At 33.6% G+C, this 18,422-nt stretch overlaps 2 protein-coding genes across 2 annotated transcripts; both read left to right on the top strand.

The window, feature by feature from the left end:
• Nucleotides 1-2,412: 2,412 nt before the first annotated feature.
• LOC143046071 (rhodopsin, GQ-coupled-like) lies at nucleotides 2,413-6,133 on the top strand. Its single transcript, XM_076219047.1, has 4 exons — nucleotides 2,413-2,535; nucleotides 3,199-3,415; nucleotides 3,881-4,017; nucleotides 4,650-6,133. Exons 1-4 carry the CDS (start codon nucleotides 2,529-2,531, stop codon nucleotides 5,738-5,740), a joined length of 1,452 nt encoding a protein of 483 aa, XP_076075162.1. The 5' UTR covers nucleotides 2,413-2,528; the 3' UTR covers nucleotides 5,741-6,133.
• An 8,814-nt stretch (nucleotides 6,134-14,947) lies between these two features.
• On the top strand, nucleotides 14,948-18,210 carry LOC143047061 (rhodopsin, GQ-coupled-like). Its single transcript, XM_076220039.1, has 3 exons — nucleotides 14,948-15,150; nucleotides 15,708-15,844; nucleotides 16,513-18,210. Exons 1-3 carry the CDS (start codon nucleotides 15,074-15,076, stop codon nucleotides 17,943-17,945), a joined length of 1,647 nt encoding a protein of 548 aa, XP_076076154.1. The 5' UTR covers nucleotides 14,948-15,073; the 3' UTR covers nucleotides 17,946-18,210.
• The last annotated feature ends 212 nt before the right edge of the window (nucleotides 18,211-18,422 follow it).

The raw sequence follows: 18,422 nt of genomic DNA, 5'->3' as shown, positions 1-18,422 counted from the left end.
AATTGCTCCGGAAGGGTTAGCATATCCTTCTCCACATGTGGCACCTATCGTGGTGCTTATATTTAATCATGCATTCATTATATCTTTTATTGGATTCTATTTTACCAAACATACTCTTGTTTATACAGTTATGTCATTGTCATACAATGTGAGAAAATAGTATTTTAATCCTGAACATCCAAATATTTGATGTGATAAATGTGTCCTTATTTAATTTTATAAAAACAGGGTGTAAGAGTTTAGCATTAATATTCAATGTAAACAAATTTATTTATAGACATAAAAAAGCAACTCTTAAATGTATTTGCTGTGGTAAAGACAGAGATTTAAACAGCTATGTGTAAAATTCAGCTTAGTTTTACTTTTTAGTATTATCACCTTATCTCTAATAGAGGGAATTTACTTTCGTACTAAGTTTCAATATGTCTATTTAGACTATTTAAGTTTGACATGTTCATTTCCCCTTTCAAACTCTCTGATTTATGTTAATGCGATTCTTTTGTTTTCTTTTTTTAATTATTAAGACATTTGAACATTGGTAAAAAGTAGAATAACAAAAAAAAAACCGAACTCCAAGGAAATTTCAAAACAGTAGGTGCCTTTTCAAATAGCAGTTATGAGCTCAAACACACAAGATCATTTAAAAACAACTGAGTTTAAAGAAAATACTCATCATATCTACCATGTTTATTGATTTTTTTATTGATCATTTGTAGTTTGTAGTTTGTAGTTTGGATACTAATTATATAGATTTTTCTTAAATATATCAAGAAGTTTACGGAAAGGATGGTTGATTCAAGATTGTCATTTTCTCCGAAGTAGTGTTGTCATTTTGGGGTAGGACTGGCTTATTTTGATATCGAGCATGCAGGTTCAGTATTGTGTCGTCTTTTTCACAATAAAAAAGGGAGGAAAAACAGAGTCGACAAAATACAGACAAGAAAAGGATAGAAAAAGAAAAGAAAAAAGTCAAGAAAAATTTAAAACAGAAAACTTAAAATTGTGCAAAACGCATCCAACCAGATAAATAGAGGTAACCTCAGGTGGTTCAGAATGGTAAGCAGCAGTTCATATTCCTCTTATGACAACTGTTTTGTTGAGCATAAGAAATACACAACTTTTCTTCAGTAGTATTTTGTGATTTAATAAAGAAAAACGTGAACTGGATCATAGTTTCAATACCGATATTCGATAATGGAAAGAAAACCAACCAAGTTAGCTTCATTAATTATTGAAGTGACACATTGACGTTACCATCAAAACACTTAATTTAATAATTCTTTCAAGCAGCAATCCTTCATAAAAGAAAACAAAAAAAAAGATAAATATATAATCAATGAAATCTTATAGGAAACGTAAAGCCTTGGATTATCATATCTTTAGTGGTATTTATATTCCAAAATTCAGTGGTTTTAAAAAATTCTTATGCAAATTAACACTTCCAAGATTAAGTCAAATTACGAAACAAATCAAAGCTACATTTCAAAAAAGAAAAACAAACAACCTGATCCATGCTAAAATCAATTAACGAAAAAACAACTTCTAAATGAGACAGATTCTGATTTGAGATATGCAAATAAAGAAAAAGAGGACAAAACATTTTTGTAAACGCTCAATCGTGACCTCAACCAGGAGAGTTGTGTCACACTACAACATAAGGAAAATTGATAATCAGTCGAAAGAGCTTGACACATGATCCATAGTTTTTTTTTTAATTTATCATTAACAAATCCAGGCAAATTCCGATCAGTACGTATATTAGAATTTAAAACTAACCTTCAAAAAACCGTAGACATCAGTTGAGAGTATTAATATACTTTTTCCTTTTTTAAGCTTCTAAAAACCAATTGTAACGGTTTCTGGAGAAAAGTATTTACTTTGTTTTATTAGTAGATATTGCAAATTTTACAGGTTTTGTAAAAGTTAGGTTTTGTAAAAGTTAGGTTTAAATAACATCCTTAAACGACAAAAAATAATTGTATCTGAGAAAAAAATAGCAGATCTGCTACGACTTCCGTTAAGGTATCTTTAATTTTTCAAAGTATGCCTTTAACAATCTTTCAGTGTTCTTTCTTCTGTTACTTACATGTTAATGTGTTTAAAATCCGAAGTATATCACAACTGTGACATTGTGTTTTAGTGAAAAATTGAAGTCGTACTGATTACTCTTTACCCCTCGTCTCGTTTACATATTTATAATATATTTTTTTTTCTTCAGAATATATATATATATATGTGTGACCTCTACAGAATGTCAATGTTTTACGTATGTAATTTTAATACATAAACGTGAGCACGACATCACATGTAACACAAAATAATAGATTACGTAAAATCAGTAAACATTTTTATTCTTAAAATAGGTTTATAGCAAGGTTAAGCTGATTATTTTTACAAAAGTGACTACAAATGTTTGCCTCCGCCTTTATCATCCTCTTACAAGTTAACGTAAATTACATACCTACATACACTATATAAATTCAGCATGGAGTTGGTAAAATTGTCATTGCATCCTGTAGGAGCTAATAATGTCGGGTAAGTGAATAAAAGATTTTATATATATATAAATATATGAAATTGTTATTAGTCTTCAATTTTGCATTAAAACGGCAATGTCAGGTGATATAATGAATTGATGCAGTCACCTTCATTATTATTTGTCTATACATAAGCTTTTACTTACATTCTGACATCGGACTCAGACTTCTTTTAAATGTAGTTTTACTTTATTGCTGTGTGTTTCTTTACTCTACATTGGCTAGAGGTAAATGGGGAGGGTTTAGATTTCACAAAACATGTTAGATTCCGCTGTATTTTTACGCCTGTCCAAAGCCATGAGCCTCTGATCTTTGTTAGTCTTGTATATTTTTTTAATTTTAGTTTACTTTTATGTTTTGGAGGTTAGTATGACGTCCATTTTCACTGAACTAGTACACATTCTTATGAAGTGGTCACCTTAGAGCCACCTCTAGGAAAGGAATTTTCATGCTGCGTTGAAAACCCATTGGTGGCTTTGGCTGTTTTTGCTCTTTGGTCGGGTTGTTGTTTCTTTGACATATTCCACATTTCCATTCTCAAGTCTATTTAACAATATTTTTAAAAGTTAAGTCTAGCACCATTAGCTCATAGTCATCTTTAGGAACTACCAACACTAGGAGTTAGAAACGAAGATGAAAAGTTTATATTTATATTTTTTAGTGTTTACATCAGATCTAAACCCTGAAGTCGCTCTGAGCACTAGCACATACAATGTAAGTACTAGTGTGTACGACACGTACGGCTATTATATTCATCCTCATTGGAAACAATTTGACCTGGTACCTGACCATTGGCATTTTATGGTGGGAGTCTACATCACTATCGTTGGAATTACTGGGATCATAGGAAACTCAATTGTTATATGGATTTTTAGCACGTAAGTAATCCTCAGTAAAAGGTAACACAATCGCTTAATGTCGGTGGTGTAAAATGTAGATTTTGTAGTTGGAATCGCGTGAAGGATAGAGCATGATTAGATTCATATATTTTTCATGTAACACATGCATATTTAAAAAGTGTAATGGTTGATATACGTCTAAAAGACAGCAACCAAACCAATAAAATTAAGATGTCGGTATCCGAGTATAGACAGCTATCCATATCATGAATCAAGCTGTAAATGCATGAATGCATTCAACGACAACAAAAATCCAATTCTATGTGCAACGCACAACACATCTCATAAAGGAAAATACACTACCAATATGATCTATAACGGTAACGAAAGCCACTGAGACTGATATTTTGCACTTTCTTGACGATCATTTGACGATACATGCCAAATAAGTTCAAAAGTTAAAGCTTGGCAATTCTATTCTTATTGCTCACTAATATTTTTCAGGACCGAAAGCTTAAAGACGCCATCAAACATGCTGATCACAAATCTGGCTGCCAGTGACCTTATCTTTTCAACAGTAAATGGATTTCCTTTACTAAGTATATCTGCTTTTAATCGAAAATGGATGTGGGGTGATACTGGTAAGTTTAATTAATTTTTATTGCATATATTTGAACCTATATGCAAAGAGACTGTTTTATCACTGTGTCGTTTAGAAACCCAAGTAAACTTAGAATTTTTTAGATATATGTATTATTTAATAAGTTTAGACATATTTTGATATTGTTGTTGAAGCAGATACCTATCAATTTGATCAATGTATTGATCACATCTTCTTAGTCCTAACCGCTAAGTCTTTGTCAGATGAATTTTGTATAAACATGTACAAATGACTATAAAATCGATATTATTACAACCTTTGGAAAAGAGGGACGAAAGATACCAAAGGGACAGTCAAACTCATAAATCTAAAACAAACTGACAACGCCATGGCTAAAAATGAAAAAGACAAACAAACAACAGCACACACGACACAACATAGAAAACTAAAGAATAAACAACACGAACCCCACCAAAAAACTAGGGGTGATCTCAGGTGCTCCGGAATTCTCTTTATTTCTGATTATAGTATTTCACTGTGAAAAAAGGTTATTCAATTAAAGCACAGACATTAACAGTTTTGTGTCCACCTTGTCCGAAGTTTTCCAAAATACATGTATCACAGTATGCCAGTTTTATGACAATTTTTCCAACATTTTCTTATGTATTTCAGCATGTCAGTTTTATGGCTTCATCGGAGGATTATTTGGGTTGATGTCGATCAATACTTTGGCTGCAATATCCATTGACAGATATCTTCATATTGCAAAACCACTGTCTGCTGCTAAGAACATGACCAGAAGAAAAACCTTAATGATGATGATGTGTGTATGGGCTTGGTCTCTAATTTGGGCTGTTCCACCAATATTTGGTTGGGGAGCCTATATTCCCGAAGGGTTTCAGACATCTTGCACTTTTGATTACCTAAGTACTGAGCCACATATGCGATCATACATATTCGGATTATATCTAGGCGGATTTGTTGTTCCTTTGGCCATCACAGTTGTTTGTTATGGTCTGATTCTTAAGGCAATCAGGAAGCACGAACGGGAAATGGACAAAGTTGTAGATAAGTTGAAGGCAGACGACCTCCGAAATAAACAAAACAAAGCAAGTATGGAGATAAAAGTTGCGAGAATTGCAATGATTATTGTTACATTATATATACTGTCATGGAGTCCTTACGCAACGGTTGCTCTGATTGGTCAATTTGGACCATCAGAATGGATAACACCAGTTGTGGCAGAAATTCCAGTAATGTTGGCAAAAGCGTGCGCAATGCATAATCCAATCGTGTATGCATTCAGTCATCCAAAGTTCAGAAATGCCTTATCAAAACGCATCCCATGGGTAACGTGTTGTTACGATGTTAAACCCTCAGACATTACCTCAAAAACCAACAATTCATACGGTAAACGACCACTTAGCCGTAATATGAGTGACGATAGCAATTATTATGGAAGTGAAGCATCTAGCAATGTAACGAGCATAGGAGAATCTATACCAAATAGGAGGGGACGATTAAATATGCAGCGAAGCAGGAGCGTCGAGAGTAACATCGGCTCACCTGAAATTATAATGGAACTTGTACGAGCCCTTGTAACAGTAGCAAATAGAAATGTGGAACCTTATCATAGAACTAATCCTCAAGTTCAAGATGTCTTCTCCGTATGTGGTGGAAAACAAGAACAGCTAGCTAAGTACCTTGCTGAACTGTTGACCACCGGAGAAAACACGTCAGTTTCAACTGATACCAAATTATAACTAAAACTCAATATATAGAAAAAATATTATTGTGATGATCAATAAACACAAAAATGACTTTGAATCATAACACGCCTTCGATGTTTTGAATGAGGAAGTCTCTAATGTACCATCGCTTGTATTTCCTCGTTAGTTATTATAGTTCATGGTAATTCTTGCGCTATAGTGTCGAATGGAAAATATTATTATATACAAAGGGAAATAACAAGTTTGACAAAGATTAACTGCCTTTTATGAGACTCTTTTGTGCAATCTAGCAAGCATAGACATATGCATAACTAGTAAGTTGGCATATGTCTAGTGACTGTTAATCAGCATGCGTTCAATGTATTTTGAAATATCTTCAGTATACATATAGACGAAAGCATTTTTGTCGGTTCAGAATAATATAAGGTGAACAAAATGAACTGTTTTCATTTTTCATTTTCACGGTGATAGAATTTTACTTCAGTTTCTGCTATTTTGATATTTCCTTGTCCTCATTCTGAAAATTCGTCTACCTATCAATCATTTTACTGTAAACAGTTTTGGAAAGACAACAAAAACAAACAATACTGTGTAATGAAAATACTTTAATCAGGCCGTTGGTTTTATCGTTTTAATTTGTCATTTTGAAGCCTTTATAACTGACTTTGCAGTATGGGTGTTCCTCACTGTTAAAGGTCGTATGGTTACCTAAAGTAGTTAACTTCTTTTTCATTTGGTCTCTGATGGAGAGTTGTCTCATTGGCAATCATACCACATCTTCTTATTTTAATATGTACTACAATGAGCTATGGACTTATTCTTTTGTATGTATTTTATGAACAAAACGTTTTCATAAAGGTTTGCATGTTGTTACATGTGTACTATTGTTTGTCTGTTTGTCTTTTTCATTTCTAGCCATGGCATTGTCAGTTTATTTTCGATTTATGAGTTTGAATGTCCCTCTGGTATCTTTCGTCCCTCTTTTAAATCTTTACTTAACTCCGGAATTGAATACGAGGCAAACGATGTGAAAAGGACAACTTTACTTCACGTTGAACAGTGATCGACAAAACACAACCAATACAAAAGTAAAGCAGGAACAACATGAACCCCATTAAAACCGGTAATGATCTCAGACTTTGGAAGGGGAAATGAACCTGATTCACATGTAGAGAAGAACGTTGTGTCCTCTCTCTGTTTTTAATAACAAAACTTATAATTTTGAATGTGATGTCAAATCATAAACGCTCAAAAGATGATCAACATAAACAAAGAAAGACCAAAAGACGAAAAATAATTATAACAGATAGCAACCAACAACAAACCCTGAATTACATGCTCTTAACCCAAAAGGTCACTTTATAAAGATGTGTGTGTGTGTGTGTGTCTGGGACCTGTTTGTGAGTACTCAATCAATTTATTTTCATATGAGTCGAAGTTCCTTCAGACAATTGTCAAAAACAAGATTATCGAAGAAGCTATGTCATTTAATTTAACATAGATATATTGATGATGTTCTTTCAATTAACAATCCAAACTTTTCTGATTAGGTTCCATTGATTTATACCCCAGAACTGGAAATTAAAGAAACAACATTCACGGTTTCCTTTGCCTCATTTTAAGACTTATACCTCGAATTTGACATACACGGTCAGCTCAGTATCAGTGCCAGAATTTATGACAAACCAGTCGATTTTAATTTTGAAAATATCAGTTTCCCCCAGCTTAGTAGCAATATACCAACTTCATTTGCATATGGGTTAATCATTTCCCAACTTATTCGGTATTCAAGAGGATGCAAAAACTAGTCAGACTTTGTAAAACGTCACCAGTGTCTGAGCAGAAATTCGGTGAACCAGGGGTGTGCCACACTGATTGAGTCATTAACACAATATGGACTGCTGTATCCCTATTGTTGACATTTTTGAACTATGATGTCTGTTGGTTTTGTTCACATATCTTTGTCGGTGTGTTGGATTTTATACGACTCTCGTACGGGTGAGAGGTTAAGCTAGCTATAAAACTAAGTAATTGTTTAAATAAGAAAATGTCTGTACCAAGTCAAGAATATGAAGTTGTTCGTTTGATGTGTTTGAGCTTTTTATTTTGCCATTTGATTAGGGACTGTACGTTTTGAATTTTCCTCGGAGTTCAGTATTTTTGTGACTTTAATTTTCAATCGAGGATTGTGCAGGTCAATGGGTTATTCTCGAGAAAAAATAAATCTTTCAAAATAGATAAGGGCTGTGGAGTCTTTAATATAAATCAGAATTTAGAAACTGAATGGGACTATTAAAACCCATGCTACATCAATCTTTAACGACCCAAATATTGCAAAACACTTGTCCAACCTCCTTGACAAATAGTTTGTTGTCCCCGCATATTAAGCCCCAGCCAAAATCGTGTGTGTGTGTAAATGACAGTGCATAAACTGCATGATAAAAGAAGTAGGTACTGAGAATTCAGCTGAACCCTACTATGCTTAATAAAGAGCAAATCATAAAGAATCATAGGTCTGTTCAATGTTCCTTTGATTATAAACCAACTCGATCTTTCATTACTGTATTGGATACCCAAACTTCATATGTGTTCTTACAAACAACTACCGGTATATGTTGCTGTGTCTTATAAGTGCTCCACGAACAAACTTCTTTTTAAATTATTTATATCAAATTGATCAGCAATCGAAGTTATTGTGAAACTACCTATTCAAGAGATGGCATGAATAGTTATCAATGGTACCAGGCTTATAATGTAATATGCCACACGCGTGTTTCGTCTACATAAGACTCATTAGTGACGCTAAGACAGATTATAATATATAGAAAGCCATACCAGTACATAGTTTACGAACATTGAGTTATCTAAGGTAATCTATGCATGGGATAAGACAATCCTTAGTATTTCGCATAATTCATACTTATTGACAAACAGTCAATTTATAAAAATGACCATATAATTGATATTCATGTCAACACCGAATCTAAGTAACATCATCAGAAAACCAATCAAAACTTACTTTGTTACTTAATCATATCAAGATGGCGTGTGTATCTAATGAAAAAAAAGCTTTGCATTGCATTTTGATGCGAAGCAAAGAAGAAGAGTAACAAAATATTGGCACCCAGTTACTGAAAGCTTGTTCAAAGGATAACATGACTTTATAATCATGTTCTATTGACTAACAATGCCAATCAGCACATATCTGACGGAATTAGTGTACAGACGACGTGGCGGTCCACAGCGATATAATTTACTCACTACGACCGCTGTCTTTTGATAAATTTTTTCACATTTTGTGTGTGAAATGACAAGTTATAGGGGGTCGGGCCTGCAGCTGTAGTATGTTCGATGACCTTTCATGCGTTTATTGAAATGCTGCTCTGTCTAGACAACATACTGCATGCCACATCGACACTGAAGAAGGTATGCAATATTCTGGGTTTTACCTGTAAAATATAGTGTACGTACGCGTGTGATGTGGCAAGTAAATGTTTGAATATTCAGTATTTGTTGGCTTGTCGGACATCATTTGTCACCACAGGGTTTGTAACATCCTGTCGTCGAAGAGCTTTTATTAGAGAATACATCAGCTCTCACAAATAAGTCTTTTAGACTTGCTGGTTGCCGAAAAGCTAGAAAGGAGGTTTGGGAAAGATCTTGGATAATTTTGGGTGTTTGGCAATAATCAGCCTATTGGCACGGATCAAACGTTAATGGTTAGTAAAGGCGGGATTGTACGTTAAAACAAACGTAAATATTTCGCTTCGCCTTTTCTGTTTGTACTGTAATAGATCATTGCAGTTGTTATTGTAAGCACGCTGAAACCCCTTATCTATGTCCCATTTCTCATAACTTCGTTTGGTCAAACATTCGCGAAGTTCCTGTAACCGTTGTGTGAAATCCTCCTCAGAAGAGCAAATCCGCTTTACTCTATGAGCTTAATATACGGGATAATGTTGCACAGTGTTTTGGTTGACAGTTTTGGGGTGAAAGGTACAAATGTTTATCTGTAGGTTTACAGTAGAAGTCTGTTGATATGACAGATATTACTTTATAAATGTAATTGTGTCAAAAAAAGAATGTTTTACAGTGTGAAATTTCATATATAGATTTAATTTACTGGTGGATGTTGTTTGCATATTTTATCAAAAATTGCAGTTTTTGTTGGGATTCAATCCATTTCATGTCAACATGATGTTATCGATTAAACGGCAACTAAGACAGAGCTTTAGATTAAGATGTTGAAATGATAAATTGATTTGTTTCTCTTATCTATTCAAGAAAATATTGGCGTTATATGGTGCTAAAGTGTTGTGCTAGTTCCATATTTCCTTACACGATGGTTTCCCATCATCATGAGGTATGTTGGTGTACAATGAAGACAAGGAGAGTTTCCATAGGAAGAGCGTTCGGGGATTCTATTTTAGAGGTAATCTGTGGTGTCTTGAATGTGAGAAAGAAGATTTTCTACATGAGATCTTAAATGGAAGTCTACGAATTCCGAGATTGTCTCAGTTTGATGGTCGTTTGTGGATACAATAAGTTTACCAGTGTTGTTTTGGGAGGAAGATACAATCGACCATCCTTGCCGTTCTCTGGTTTCAAATATCCGATTATGTATACATATTAAAACCATATTGCACTTCGTTTAAATTTCATGTGATTTTCTCATGTGACAAATTACAAAATATAAAAACTGGTTTGATGCACCATATGAACACTTATAAAGGAGAGGTGAATGATACCAGAGTGACATTCAAACTCATAAATCGAAAATAAACTGACAACGCCGTTGCTAAAAAAAACACCAGACAAACAATTATATACAAAATACAACATATATAACTAAAGACTAAGCTACACAAACCCAATCAAAAACTGGGGGTTCTGGTGCTCCGGGAGGGTAAGCAGATTTTGCTCCCCATCTGGCACCCGTAGTGTTGCTGATGTTAGTACAAACCGGGTTACAAGTCTGGTTTGGTAGGTCACATTCGTGAAAAGGGAACGGGATTGTTGTACGACATTAGGAACATATCCACTATCACCTGTGAAACGGGTATTTTATAACTGTCAGCAAACTAGTAATGACGTTTGTCTTAGATTAATAATTTATACCAACTCTACCTGTTGTATCATTTTATCTCATGTATGATGGAATAGATGTGTTCAACATAGTCACCAAATTTTGAATTATTTAGTGAGAAAACATCATCTATAAATAAAGGTCCTAAACCGATTGGATGAAACAAATTCGGGTAACAAACTTAAACCGAGGAAAACCCATCAAATATAAGAGGAAAAGAACGAAACATCCGAAAACGGAAGTGCAACAAAAACAAATGACAATGCAACACATACAGAAACGCTTTCATATAAATCCTGTCATTTTCCTGACTTGATACAGGACATTTGAAAAAAATGGTGAGTTGCACATGGTTTCTTCTTAGAAGTTCCTATATGAAGTCAGCCTTATAAAAATAAAAGAACAAGTCTGCTAGTAGAGGGGCACAGTTGGTTCCCATGGAAATGGCAATAGTTAGTCCTCCAAATGTAACAAATCAAGCATCTTAATAATGTCAGTTCTAAAGATTTTTTTTAATGTAATCAGAGTAATTTTTTCAAAGTGGGATTCATGCCTCCCTAAGACGAGAAACTTGTTTCTACGTTGGGATTTCTTTTTATTAAACTAAAAAAATAACCAACTTTGTGAATTTGTGTTATAGTTTAAATGGGAAATACTTGTGCTAAGTGTAGAAAAGCAATTTTTTTAATACAGAGTCTAAGATTTGTATATACACTATAAGATTGGAAACCCCAGCAATATACCGTTGTTTTGAAGGATACATAAGTAGTTCAGGTATCCAATACAGTGATGGAAGATCCAGTTCTTCCTCGTTAGTTGAAATTGCAAAGGAATATAGAATAGCCCTATGATTATCCAGGATGTCCTATTCAAGAAGTGTCGTGGGTGGTTTAAGTTGAGTTTTCAAGTGAATTGTCCATACCTTATCCATTTATTAAGCAGTTTATGTAATGTGATTTATGTGAAGCAGGATCTGCTTACCCTTCCGGAGCACCTGAAATCATCCCAAGTTTTTGATGGAGTTCATGTTGAAATGGTATCCCTATTTTTGACATTTTTTCCACGCGTCATTTTCAATATAATGGAATTTTATGCGACTGTCGTTCAAGTGAGAGGTTTAGCGCTATAAAACCAGGTTCAATCCACCAATTTTTACATTGAAAATGCCTGTACCAAGTCAGGAATATGACAGTTGTCCATTCGTTTGATGTGTTTTATTAATTGATTTTGCCATTTGATTAGGGACTAAAATTGCAAAAAGGGGATGCACAAACTTAGATTACGTATGCATCGACATAAAGATGATACTATTAGAAATAAACACATTTGGTCTCCCTATGTCATGATCTCAAAATATGTATTCTTTATCAACACATGATAAAAAAAGGCAAAGAAGACATTTGCATTGAAGGAGAGAAGAAACAAATTTTATGAAATTGAGAATTGAAACGGGGAATGTTTCAAAGAAACAACAATTCGACCAAAGAGTCTTTGTAAACTGAATGATAAGTATTGTTCTGCTCGTCACTATAGTTATTGTCTTGTAGTTGCGTTCGCTTTGCACAATTTGGATATGCAGTACAAACATGCCAATGATAGTCCAATGCTGGTGTTATAAAACGAATATATTGACAGTAAAATAACAACTACATACAGTAGACAAAAAAAATGATCTGAGATGAGTTTAGACAGGGAAAAAAAACTGAAAGCAGTTCTCAAAAGAATGATCAGAAAACTAAATATCGAGAGGCACGAATCTCAATAATAACTCAGTGATTCACTCTTGCGCTCCGGAAGGATTTATTCAGGTCTCTGTTTACTAATGGTCATATTGGTCACAGTTTTTTTTAATGATTTCATCGAGGTAAGGTGGACCCCATCAATGCAAAATGCATGATATATGAAATACTTAGCTGTATTTTGCAAAACTTTTAGGAATTTTGGTCCTCAATGTTCTTCAATTTCGTACTTTATTTGGCCTTTTCACTTTTTCGGATTCGAGCGTTACTGATCAGTCTTTTGTAGACAAAACGCGCGTCTGGCGTAAATACAAAATTTAATCTTAGTATCTATGATGAGTTTATTTATACAGTTTCCTTTTCTTTGATTTGTATATAAGGTGTGTTTGATAATCGATGTATAATTAATTAATATCTGTTTATTTTCAAGACTTTCATTAAGTGTGAACTATTCTCACGTTTTCAATAGAGAATATTATATAATGCAAAGCATTTTTTTTTCTTGCTGATGTAACCTTGTGTTCGGTTCAATGTAGATCTATATCTTTGTCTGTAAAAAGTAAAATAACAAATAAATATAGATTGCCTGACAAATATCTCCACACCCTCTTGTTGTTACTGTTCACATTGATAAAAAGATAATTAAAAGTTCTATCCTTCTTTATTTTCCACATCGTGATCTTTGTTAAACCTCTTATTGACGTTATATATTACTTTGTCATTACTCATATAAAGGATGTGGAATAAAATTTTCGTCTCACGAACAAATTATTTGGAAGATGTCTGGTGAGTTCTTTTTTAGTTCGATTTTTTTAAAGAATAATTTGATTTTTATTCCAGGTACAGAGGCAACAAAAATTTGGCACATTGTACTTAATTTTAAAGCAATCTTTCACATCTAAAAATAATAATTTATTTCCTAAACCATTTAAATAATTTACCTGCAAATCATTTGTTTTTCATTTTAAGATGCTATAATGTAAATAAGTTTAAATGCGGACCAAACTTTCAAAAGATTAATGAAAAGACTTTTATGGTTGACTTTTAAGCATTGGTTTTTAAAATGTAAGAACTAAATTGGAATGGACATACATTTTCTGAAATGTGGATGACAAATATATTTCAAAATTAAGAATTGTAGATATGTTTTAAGGTATAAACTACATAACACGAGGACGCGAACTATAAAATGTACTGTTCAAATCTTTCGATAACTTTCTTGAATAATCATTATAATAATTTCTTTTTCTGACCGATTGTGAAAATTGTAACATCAAGATTTCCTCGATCATATTAACTGCTGTCTTCTGAAAATAAATTCAGACTTGAACTTTAATAACAATATAAAAATAAACAATATAAAAATAAACAATATAAAAATAAACAATATATAAATAAAGGCAACAGTAGTATACTGCTGTTCAAAACTCATAAATCCATTGACAAAAAACAAAATCGGGGTAACAAACTAAAACTGAGGGAAACGCATTATATATTACAGGAGAACAACGACACAACATTAGAATGTAATACACACAGAAACGGACTAAGCATTAGACAAAACCCTATGAGAATATCAAATACAACATCAAAACCAAATACATGAATTTGGAATAGATAAGTACCGTGATACGTCTTATAGTAATGTGAATTCACACTCAAAAATAAGAGAAAACAAACGACACAACGGAAACACAACGTTAAAATGTAACACACCCAGAAACGAACTATAATATAACAATGGCCATATTCCTGACTTGGTACAGGACATTTTTAAAGGAAAAGATGTTGAGTTGATCCTGGTTTTGTGGCATATCAAACCTCCCTCTTTTATGGTCATGTGAAATATAAGATTAAAATGACAACACAACATTACAGGACTACAATATAAATAAATAGGAGAACACAATTGACAAAGAAACACACGAATAATAGCTAACAAAAGGCAACAATTCTAAGATTTTTAATACGCCAGAAGTGCATTTTGTCCACTCAAGACGTACTAGTGACGCCCAGATACAAAAGTTTGAAAGCCGAAACAAGTACGAAGTTGAACAGCATCGAGGACCAAAAGTTCAAAAAAGTTGTGCCAAAAACGGCCAGGGTTTTCTGTTAGGTTCAAGAACAGCCCTATTATTTGGAATAATTCATACTTTTGCAAACAGTAAATTTTTTAAATGACTATACAAAAGATGTATTTCTTTTGATTGTTTTTATTTGCAATCAGGTCACGTCTCATGTTTTAATATTTTCTGATTACACAATTATTTGTAAATCTAAATGGTTGCCATCTTTTCAGTTTCGAATATCTACAACATGTATTGTCTTTTAAATTTCCAGTATTTCGGGGAGGGGGGGGGGGCTTTTTATGCAACGTCATTTGTGTATAGCGTGTTATTTATATTTGCAGGCTCATCAGCGTCGCCAGAAAACGTGACGTCAATTCCGTTTAATGGTACTACATCCGTCTATGATACCTATGGATACTTTATTCATCCACACTGGAAGCAGTTTCCACCTGTTCCTGACGAGTATCACTACATGGTTGGAATTTATATAACTTTTGTCGGCATAACTGGTATAATTGGGAACTCAATCGTCATATGGATCTTCAGCACGTAAGTTAAAATATATCAAAGAACATAAGTTATACGAACCAAGAATGCTTTTGAATCTGGTAGAGGAACATAAATTAAAAAATATTATTTTTTTCAAATTTTTATTAAGGAGTAGATACAAAAATCCATTTTAAAATCATGTTCTATTGCCTTTCACAATACATTGTATTCCTTACGTTTTACATTATAATTTAACTATTTCGCTTTTCCTGGCATTTATATATTATACCGTATATATAGTTTGTCATGGTACTCTATATTAAAAGATATTTAAAAAAAATAGAAATTATTGACCAATACCTGTTAACGATGCAGATAAAGGTGCACTACTGATTAAATTTGGCTATTAATTAAAACGTTAAATAAGGTACAACACAATTATCGACGTTGTTAAACAACAATTAACAAACTGATATAGCATCGATGCACACTAATGATGGTTGTAGTCCAATGAGGAGACGAAGTTTCTACTGATCGTTATTTCACTAGAAAGACGCATTCATTTCTGATTCATGTCTCCTAATTACTATATATATATTATACATATTATTTTACAGAACGAAAAATTTGAAAACGCCTTCAAATATGCTGATCATGAACTTGGCTCTTAGTGACTTGGTATTCTCAGCGGTCAACGGGTTTCCACTTCTTACAATCTCTGCCTTTAATCGGAAGTGGATGTGGGGTGATGCAGGTAAAGGCAACATAAATATTGTTCAAATCTGTAATAAGAAATTAGAAATGTGAATCCGTCTAAAATGTCTACAAATCTAGTATGTAAGATATGTGTCTCATGCACAGCAGTAGATACATTTCCAGTCCACAGCTTGGATATCACTTCAAAGAGCGACCATTGAATTAAATTCCTATAAACTTGCATTTAGTAAAACAACCTTCTTTGAGGTTTTTATCCCTAATCATTTAGCTTCCCTTGAACGCTAGATCTCACCCAATTTCCGGCGCAGAGCTCATATCCGTTTCATACATACTCTGCAATACTGCACTTAATACGAGTGTAGTGTTACAAAGTATTGAACGGAACGGATATGTGATCTCTGCGCCAGAGATTGGATCTCACCAGATTCAGCCCCTGTACATCTAAGTTTTCCGAGTATTGTCATCAGACAAAATAAGTGTGTGTTCACACTTGTAACCAGATAAAATATATAATATAAATATAAAGTCAGGCTATTACAACAATATGTCGCAAATTCTCCCAGTCGTCATTTAAGTTTTCTTTGTTGTGTTTTGTGTACTGTTTTGTGTTTACCCTTTCCTTTTTTAGCCATGGCGTTGTCAGTGTAAATGTCTCATTGATATCTTTTACATTTCTTTTACTAATAAATTAAAATTTACTTGCAGCTTGTCAGTTATATGGATTTATTGGAGGATTGTTCGGCCTAATGTCGATAATCACCTTGGCAGCTATATCAATTGATCGTTACTATAACATAGCAGAGCCCCTAAAAGCTGCACAGTTTATGACAAGAAGGAAGGCCTTCATGATGATAGTCTTAGTGTGGATATGGTCATTAGTATGGGCGGTTCCTCCGATATTTGGGTGGGGAGCATACGTCCCTGAAGGATTCCAAACCTCGTGTACATTCGACTATATCAGTACCGAGCCCCATATGAGAGCATACATGATTGGCATGTATTTAGGGGGATTTGTACTTCCTTTAGTCATGATAATCGTCTCATATGTTTTAATCTGGAAAGCAATCAGGAAACACGAAAATGAAATGTTAAATATGGCAAAAAAGATGAAAATTGAAGATATTCGCAATAATCAAGAAAAAGCAAATGCAGAAGTTAGGATTGCTAAAATCGCTATGATTATCGTTCTCTTGTATTTACTTTCGTGGAGTCCATATGCTACAGTGGCACTGATTGCTCAATTTGGGCCTGCTGAATGGGTCACACCATACGTTTCAGAACTACCAGTGATGCTTGCAAAAGCTGCAGCTATGCATAATCCTATTGTATATGCGTTTAGTCATCCCAGATTTAGACAAGCTTTACATAAACGAGTCCCTTGGTTATTGTGTTGCTGTGATGTAACACCAGCCAGATCTGCCAGTACTTCTCATTCCAAAGTCACAACAAAACGACAAGTTAGCCGACAAGTTAGCAACGATAGTTATTATGATGGTAGGGCTGATAGTGAAGTTTCCAGCTGTATAAGTCAAATTGATGATTACGGTCAATCTATTGAAATGAAAAAGGCGGTATCAGACACATCCTTCTCAAGACGTTCTAATAAAAAGCCTAGTAAGAGTAGTCCGATGGCTTCTCCTGATTCTGAAGATATTGTACGAGAACTAATACAGGCACTGGTGAGCGTTTCTAACAGACCACCGGCTGTTCAGTCACAATACACCCCAAATATCCCACCACAAAATAATCTTCAAAATCCAGATAATGCACAAAAAGGTGTTTATGTTATTGACAATGGAAAACAGATTGACATGGCAACATATCTGGCACATTTGGTTGCAACGGGAAAAACGAGTGACACTATTACCAAAAAAACAGAACCAAATTTACCCACTGTCATACAAAATATAGATAATACGGATGCAAGTGTAAAAGCTAAAGAGAAAAAAGCACACCAGGATAAACAAATAGAAGTGCAAAAGGATCATGGTAAAGATAGCGTTACTAGTAATCAACAAACTCGTGACTCTAGTTCAGACGAGGGTAACTCTTCTAAAGTTTGTTACAGTAACGATGCATATGATAAAGGAGCGGATGATACTGACAAAACTGCGGTTATTGATGATGGACATGTATAAGTCGGAAACATTGCCTTAATTTTTATTTCACGTGCTCAAATGCGTAATATATAAACTTAACATTTATTAAGCCGTTTTCAATAATATTTTGATGAATTTGTACAAATATAGTAGTAATTATGAATAGTAATAACTGAAAGAATTTGTTAATGTTTACTATTTTAATTTCAAATTAGTTGTTTGTGTGATTAATGTTTACAATGCCATACATTGTTCTAAATGACTTACTAGTATTTGATAGTAGAAAATGTAATAAAATATATAAAATGTCTTCTTATATTTTTATGGTTTCCTATTATGTAAAAAATTGTTAACCTTGTGTGAATATACTGATAAACAAGTTATAATAGAGATTTCCAATAAAATGACATACGTACCTAACTCGACGTACGCACGTAACGGGACCGATTATTGCTAAACGATTAATTTTGTTAAATGTGTCACTCAAGTTTTAACTAAGTACTTCTAAATTAGTAA

Source organism: Mytilus galloprovincialis, chromosome 9 (assembly GCF_965363235.1).
Source record: "Mytilus galloprovincialis chromosome 9, xbMytGall1.hap1.1, whole genome shotgun sequence".
NCBI classification, from domain to species: Eukaryota; Metazoa; Mollusca; class Bivalvia; order Mytilida; family Mytilidae; genus Mytilus; species Mytilus galloprovincialis.
This window is presented reverse-complemented; position numbering and strand designations above follow the sequence as displayed.

Coding starts and splice junctions, on each gene's coding strand:
- LOC143046071 (XM_076219047.1), top strand. Junction 3,416..3,880: donor GTTATATGGATTTTTAGCAC/GTAAGTAATCCT, acceptor AATATTTTTCAG/GACCGAAAGCTTAAAGACGC. Junction 4,018..4,649: donor ATGGATGTGGGGTGATACTG/GTAAGTTTAATT, acceptor TATGTATTTCAG/CATGTCAGTTTTATGGCTTC.
- LOC143047061 (XM_076220039.1), top strand. CDS start 15,074: ATGGTTGGAATTTATATAACTTTTGTCGGCATAACTGGTATAATTGGG. Junction 15,151..15,707: donor GTCATATGGATCTTCAGCAC/GTAAGTTAAAAT, acceptor ATTATTTTACAG/AACGAAAAATTTGAAAACGC. Junction 15,845..16,512: donor GTGGATGTGGGGTGATGCAG/GTAAAGGCAACA, acceptor ATTTACTTGCAG/CTTGTCAGTTATATGGATTT.